Source organism: Tyto alba, unplaced genomic scaffold (assembly GCF_018691265.1).
Source record: "Tyto alba isolate M040663 unplaced genomic scaffold, T.alba_DEE_v4.0 Super-Scaffold_18, whole genome shotgun sequence".
Lineage (NCBI taxonomy): Eukaryota > Metazoa > Chordata > Aves > Strigiformes > Tytonidae > Tyto > Tyto alba.
In genome coordinates, this window is record NW_024881280.1 from 21,130,484 (window position 1) to 21,138,471 (window position 7,988).

Sequence of the window (7,988 nt, forward strand, 5' to 3'; positions counted from 1 at the left end):
TTGTCAGCAGTCCACAGTAATAAACTGGATGTTGAAAACCAAACCCTTTGCCCTCTGTGAGCTCTGCCTGGATGAAGTGGGGAGAGAAAGCCACAGACAGGCACAAGTGCCTGTCCTGAGAAGAACTTACTGCCAAATAGGCACAGCCCTAAGAGGCTGATGAAAAGTTCCTCTGAAGAGAAGCTGGCACAGCAGTGAATGTGCCACCTCAGGATGTTGGTTGGTAAGTGGGAGGCTAGTCTGGATGCGGCTTTCGTAAACCCTTTATCCTGAGGTCACAGATTTCCTCTTGCTGCCGCTTGCTTCTTCCCCCCAGGGCAGCCCAGATCACATGTAGTTCTCTAATTTCGACAATAGGTGGAGCTGGAAAAGCAGTATGGTTTTGGGCTCGGTCCTCCTTTAATACCAGCAAAGGCTTCAGTGCTGAATCATTTCCAAAAGTAGATACTACTTAAATCCCATTGTGATTCAGTTCCCTCAGCTGATTCTGACTTTCTGAAATCTCCATACAACTCTTCCTGAGTTCATTCATGTCGTTCAAGCTGCAAGAGCTGGGAAAAGTTTATAATAGCAATGTATTTTCTCTATGTTTGACAGCATCTTCCTACAATTAATTGGTTTTGGGTTTTTTTCTTTGTCACTAGGGAGTTAAATTAGTTATCTATTTAACTCATATTGCAGTTAAGAACTGTGGGAAATGAGGGTATGCTAGAAGTCCCAGTAGTTGAGATACAGATGTGAAAGTGTTTCCTGTCAATCTGTTTTTACAGCTAAGAAAATATTTGGGTTTTCTTTGTTTTCTGCAGCTACTTGATGCTGTCAACTGCCTGGCAAAAGAGAATGCCCGATTGCTTGTGTTGGGCCGCAAACACATGCTGGCTAACTCTTCAAACTGGAAAAGAAAAATTATGAAGGAGATGCAGAATAAGGCAGACTTCTTCTTTGCTGAAAATATGTAAGTTTAAGAAATGTCTACATGTAATGGGGATCAACACCTGATTTATGTGCATTTTAAATCAGTATAAACAGCTGTAGTTTTTGGTACCATTACTAGTATCTCCAGCTCTGTGTGCGTGAAAGAGAAACATATCCCTTGCTCTACTTGCTTCAAAAAAAAATACATATTAAAAGTTGCATTTGAAGAATTAAATCACTTAGAATCATGTTGACATCTGTAGGGTTTATTAGGATTTATAACTGTTAAAACCACTGCCAAGACCACAGTGGCCTGAACTTACAGAATACCTGATACCATCGGTGTATGGTTGTGGTCTGCTGTGTCAGCCCTGCATGGGGGTAGATGAAGCTCATGCCTGGCCAGTGTTGCTTGGTAGCCCAGGAGTTTGGAGAGTCTGGAGCACTGTCTTCCTTGCTGCTCGCAGAGGAGAATGTTTCTGTGAGTGGAGATAGACCCTCTGCCTCCCTCATTTAAGAAGCACAACCCCCTTGCTCTGGTCCAATCAAGCCTGTCCTTGTCTCTAAATTAGGTACTTGCCTCCGCCTCAGTGTCCCCTTTCCTTGCCCTATTTTCTTCATATAATAAGTCTCGGTTTCCTTCGGTTCCAGCTCCACCTAGTCTCCATTTGAGCTGGGCACTGTTGATCCTTCACCTGTCTCTGCCGTTTCTTCTGTGGTTCCAGTTCCCAGAACTTCTGACCAAGTTCCTTGTCCCAACAGCCAGTCCAAGTCTCTTCTTTTTGGATCCTTGTTTCAGATCTGTTCTTCATTCCCTCTCCAGTTCTGGCTCTTGTTCTCTTTGCTGTTGAATCACTTTGCTTTCTTTCCTGATATCTAAGCACCAACAAAAGGGACTCTGTTACCACAGACTGGAAATCCTCGCTAATCTCATGTCTTGTCACTTACTATTACAGTAATCCACAGCAATCACAGAGTGGTTTCAAGCAAAGTTCTGCTCAGATTCTCCAGGTATAGGGTATCTCATGCTCCCTAGAAATGTATTTTTAGATATTTTTTTCCCTAAAATTGTTTCAGTTTCATAGCATCTAATGTTGAATATATTTTCCAAATAATCATAGAACTTTTGGAAGTATATTTACCCATGTAAGGACAGAGATTCACAGATTTTTGCTGTTGCCTACATTACACTTTATTATCACTTGTGATGATTGTTTGTTTGCATTCCAGCAAAGTTTTGGAGGTACCCTTATGAGATTTAGCAGTTCTGTTCCACATAGCACTGTTATGTGGCAAAAGATTATTTTGTTGTATTATGAGATTGTGATAAGAGGGAAGAATGCTCTGTGTAGCACGCAATTAATTTTTATTGCACTCTAACTTCTGGTGCCCTGTGGTAAGTAGAAGTCCTTTGTTTCACCAGGGAACTAGAGTAGTGATGGGAATTTTCAGTGTTGCTGATGAATAAATCTCAGATCAGCATTTGATTCATTTCCTGCAACCACTTACTGCCTTGTGAATGACGTCTGTCTTTTCCATTTGTTTTGTTAAGCTCTGAAGATGATGCCTTCTTATTATATGCCACTCTTCAATCAGGCAAGCATTGCAAGTTTGTTACTAGAGACTTCCTCCGGGATCACAAGGCTTGTCTTTCCGACAGTCTGACACGTCATCTGTTCCGTAAGTGGCAGCGGGGACACCAAATAGTGTTTTCCTCTTCTGTAGAAGGAAAGCATATACATTTTTCGGTAAGTTTTCTGCTGCAATCAGAAAGCACACAGAGCATATTCATTAAATATATACAATTTCAAACTCTGGAAGCAAAAAGATTCCTGTTGGAGTCTAAGAAATTAATTTCTACCAATGAGCTCAAAACTCCCATGCCTACTGAAAATTCACTGTATTCACAAAACATGAAAACTGTCAAAAAGACAAGAAATGCTGCCTAAATGTTTAAAATGTAAATGTAAATGCATGTTTGTGTATACAAATCTTTCCATTGCTGTAAAACATAAGTAACAATTTTTTTTCATTTATTTTAAACTTTGAAATACCTTATTCTCCTCTTTAGGACTATTATAAAATACCATGCCTCTAATTGTACTATAGAATTTCTTTCATTTTGATTTTAAAAATGCAGGAAAATACAGGTATTTCAGTATTGACTGTAATGTTAACCTAACCTATGTATAAAGTTTCATGAAGGAAAGCCCAGAACAGTCAGGTTTATAGTCAGACGCAGAAACTACAGTCTTCCAACCATACTATCATCTTATACCAGAATACTGTACTGTTATTGTCTAGGAGACGTGTATCCTTCTGAGCCATGAACAGTACATTAACAGGAGTGCATCTGTTTTAAGGTTTTTCTACAGAAAAATTCATCACATGATATTCCCTATCATGCAGTTTTTTGTTATCTGGTCTGTCTGCATTGTTATTACCTCCTTAAAGGAATACTGCACCTATGCAGATTAATTTTCTTGCTGCTCTGGTTAAAACTGTAAAATAATATTCATCATTACAGACCACAGAGGTACAGGCTTATAAGAACAACAGCCTTTCATTCAGTGTTGCTATATGAGTTTCTTTTTATGGAACCAAATACTGAATGTAGGGTTACCTGAGTAACACAGCTTTAGCTGCACCTTGTTTCTTTATTTTATACCAAAGGGCTAGTAATTTTCACATCTTAATCCCCATATGAGTGATTTGGATGATTGACATTCCCAGTCATATTCTGGAAGCTGTCACAGGAAAGCAGACTTCCAAGACTGTAGATACACAGTGATAGTATGTTCTGAGAACCGTAACTGCCAACCAGTAATGTTTCTTTTGTATTTGTGTTATATATGTTGAGTTAGTATACCTATGACATAATGGACCAGAAAAATAGTTTCTATTTTTTCAACTAGATACTTTTGAAAGTGCTAGTGATAAACCCTTTTCTTACATCCTCCTCAGCACAGAGCAAGTCAGTTCTGTAAAAAGGTACACTGGAAGAACAAACACAAGATGTTGTTAGTGTCATTATATCCGACCAGTTCAAGCCTACAAACTCCACATCCTGAGTTAATTCCCATGTGATTTCATTTAACTGAACAGAAAAACAGTGATTTTGCTATTTCTAGAAATTGAATTCATTACGTTCAGATCATTATTATCTGGTGGAGATTGAAGAGAGAATTTTAACCATTTATAATGACTCCTAGACCACAAAATACTAGAAGATGTTTTAGTTTTTCCTCCAGTAGTAAAATTTAGAATTTGTTTGATGTATATAAATAAATGAGAGCTATTAAAGGGATTAATCTATGGAGTTTTCTAAGGTAAGTATTGCAAGTTATAGCTACTTATAACTAGCATTTTAGTAATATATTGTGTAAAGTCTAAAAAAAATGTTTTTAACTGTCTTTATCGAACAGCCTGCTTTGTGTTATGACTGTGTGGTACAGACTACAGGTGATACATGGCATATCCCCTATAAAGACACTTTTGAGGAAAAATACTCATATCAAGTACCAAGAAAATGGCTCTGCATTCAACAGAAATGATGAAAAATGTAATTGCACAAGCTGAAGCTGCTTTTTTTTTTTTTCTTTTAAAACACTGTTGCTGACTAGGAGAACTCAGCCATACAATTATGGGATTAATGTGTGATGTCCATAACTAAACAAAAATCAGTATCTGCATTTGTCAAAATAAGTCCTGCAGTAAATCTGTTAACATCAATGGTGGCCCAGCAGGGACCAATTAGGTCCATTATTTCCATCTTCACAGGCAATTTCTGTACCCTCTCAATGTGATTTGAATTAAAACTTGTTTTTTCCTCCTGGAACTTCTGGTTGATTTTTTTTAACTTTTTGCTCAAGCTCTTCATAAATTCCATACTTCAAATAAATAAAGTAGCACTTGCAAAATACCTTCAAAATTTGTGGGGGTGACCTTGCAACAGTGTTGCACAATGTCTACCACCCATAAATGGAGGTAACCAGGTCAAATGGTATGTTTACCATTTGCCAGACACTCATACCACTAATACTTCCTCATGCTAGTTAGAATTCATTGGATCACATATAATGCAAGAGATGTGTTATAGCAACATATATTAACATTTTGTTTTGAAGAATCAGAAAACAGCCAGTGGAATATTGTGTGGCTCTTTCACACTCTTAAATTTGCTGCTTCTGACAGGATTTCATGTCACTGGAATAGTTTGCTTATGGAAATGGATGAATTTAAAAAAAAAAAATGATGATAAAAAGGAATTCTTACAGGCAATAATAGGAAAACAACGGAATGTTGTACAGAGATTTCTATAAAACCTATCCCAAGTTATGAAGCAAGAAAAATAGTATATGTTACAGGAAAAGTGTTTATCGTTTTTAAGTATGGTAAACATGCTAATTTATTGCACTTACCAATTTAATGCAAACCTTTCTCCCCAAAAAACATAAAAATGCCACATTAATCTCAAATGAAATATCATGGTTTTGTCACATTTGTCTTGTACACTGAAAAATCCTCTTTTTGAAACTTAGCTGAACCATGTAGATCTTTTTGTATAGTACTTGCAGTTCTGAGCTTTTGCAGTGTCCCACAACAAGCTCTCTCAGGCCTCCTAGCATTCAAGCATGTTCTCTGCTATTTTTTTCACATCAGAGAGCAATCCTGACACTTGTTCTACTCCTGTTATCAGTTCATAAACCAGTAGCTGCGATCTGCATACAGTCATGTCCTTCAGGTACTGTGCAGAAAGTGTAGAGGAGCTGGGCACCACTTAAGGTAACCTAGAACCTTGGTTTTAAATTCATTCTGTTGTTGGTAGTGTTCGTCACAGACCCCTTTTCTGACAGAACATGCCAGCTCCTGTACATCACCTGCTTTCTGGAATGCACCTGGGAAAGCAGAGAGATTGGCTCTACTTCTCTCACTCCTCAAACTGATTTATTTCAAATTTGTCAGAAGATTGTTTTTACAATTCTGTAAGTCAAAGAACTGCCCCATCACCTTGACAGTGCAAATACGCTCAGTTTAGCCTGCCAGGTGCCACGGAGATGGAGGATAGACTTGAGGAAGACTGAACTGATTCAGCCTGTGCTAAAGCTATTTTTTTAATAGCTTCACCTCCAAGATCACCCCCTTATTGTTTACTATGTTAAAAACAAGTCAGTAAGAACAATCTTCCTCAGGACCCTGCAACACAGATTTTGACTCATATGGTTGATCAGAGGTAATGAACCCTAAACCAAAAATACACAATTGCTTTTCTGAAACAAACCCGTATTTTGGAAAATTATAAAATTGCTACATAGGTGGAAAAAACTTCTGGAAGCTATATCCTGAAAGTAGCATGACTTCCACTCTGTCATGTCCATAGTATTGAGCAGCTATTACTCTTTCTTTGGTCTAAGTCAAATATTGAATCTTTGATTCCAAACACTTAAGGATTTTCTCACTTGGTTACTTTTTGACAATCAGGCTGAATGCTTGATAATTACTTCCATTTTCCCATCCCCTTTTTATCAAGGGAAAAAAAAGTCTGGCATTAAAGTCCAGTGTTATAGAAGGAGGGACTGTGAAGGTAGGAATCCTCAGCCTGGAGAAACAGGCCTTAGGAGACACAGAGGTCCTAAGAATCATGAGTGTTGTGGAGGGGATGCGTAGGGGTCGATTGTTTGCTTTGTCTACCAGTACAAAAGTGGCACCGAACAGTGCTGACAGATAGAAGGTTCAGATGAAAGGTGAGGTTTCAGATGAAACCACACCATGCGTCGTTACGCTGAGCAACTCTGCCACGGCATGTCATGGATGCAAGAAGTTCACATGAGTTCAAGAGGAGACCAGCAAGTTCATGAAAGAGAAATCCGGCAACGGTTATTAAATAACCAGACACTACCTCTGCCTTGGGAAGTCCCTCCAGATGGTTGGAGACTGGGAGAGGATTCAGGGAGTGTATCATTAAAGGCTCTCTGTAGTCTTAGTACTTTTCCTTGGGCATCCAGTTTTGGCCACAGTTGGAGACGGGGCATCTAGACAGCCTCCATGTCTGATCCAGCAGAGATGTTCTTACATTGTTCTCTGTGTCCTAGTGCTTGTGTCACAGCTTTAAACATGTCATGTCTGCCCACAAAGTGCTTCCCTAATGAAGGGACAAACTGCCCCTTGTAACACAGAGCAAAACACAGTATTAATAAGCAAGGAAAAGCAGATTGAAAAATTCAAGAAAGCAAACTTTTAATGTATGGGATACACAAAATGCACCTGTAATCTGCTATTTCAACAAAGAGTAAACTCATCTAAGCATAACCTTTTAAAATAGAGGTGTGGATACCAAAACAAAGCTTTTCCAACTCTTTTAATGACTAACTTTAAATAAAAAAAGCCTTCCCACAAAGAGTAGGGGAAATCCAGGATGCTGAAAGGCAAAAAGAACATACATTCATGAGTTTAAATTTGGGGAATTTCCCTTTGTACTGGACACTGATAAAAAGTTAAGTCTTTTAAACATCACATCATAATGCAGCTGCAACACTAATTACTATGAGTATCTTAAAACATCTTTTTTGAGGTCAGTGTATTTCTTTGCTTTAAAATTATACTTATTGAAGAGAGCACGTGGAAATGTTTTGTTTAGAAAATTAGGAGGGGGGTTGTTTTTCTGGCTGTCAGTATAGCTCACAATGATACTTTTCTCCGGTTTCCCACTACTCCGTGCACAGTCTCTCACGACTGTCGAACATGTAGGAGTTTTCCCACGAATCAGAAACTATCTGATCAAACAAGTTGATCAACCGGACAGGTCCCAGCTCCCCCGCGGGCCCGGCTGCCGGCCCTTCGGCCTCCGCCCACCTTTCCGCCGCCGCGCAGCCGAAAGTTAAACGCGTTACAGCTGCCACGCTGCGATGGCCTGCATTTCCCTCACGATGCGGGAGACATGTCGCGACACGACAGCCGGCAGATGCCCGCCAGCCGCGGCGCTGCAGCCGCTCTAGTGCGCATGCTCGGCAGAGGGGCGGGAGACGGGGGGTAGAACTGCCGCCGTGCTCGGGCACGCGCAGTGGCGGAGCGTG

At 39.6% G+C, this 7,988-nt stretch overlaps 1 protein-coding gene across 5 annotated transcripts in view; it reads left to right on the plus strand.

Moving 5' to 3' along the window:
• Positions 1 to 4,753, plus strand: part of PRORP (protein only RNase P catalytic subunit) — a 49,743-nt gene extending 44,990 nt beyond the window's left edge. For 4 of the 5 annotated variants that reach the window (XM_033010323.2, XM_033010325.2, XM_033010326.2 and 1 more), the window contains 2 exons: positions 807 to 955; positions 2,468 to 4,447. In XM_033010323.2, the coding sequence (XP_032866214.2) occupies positions 807 to 955; positions 2,468 to 2,864 (546 nt within the window). In that variant the 3' untranslated portion in view covers positions 2,865 to 4,447. Of the gene's footprint in view, positions 1 to 806; positions 956 to 2,467 lie in introns of all 5 variants that reach the window. The other variant, XM_033010328.2, reaches the window with a different exon arrangement.
• Positions 4,754 to 7,988: the final 3,235 nt, after the last annotated feature.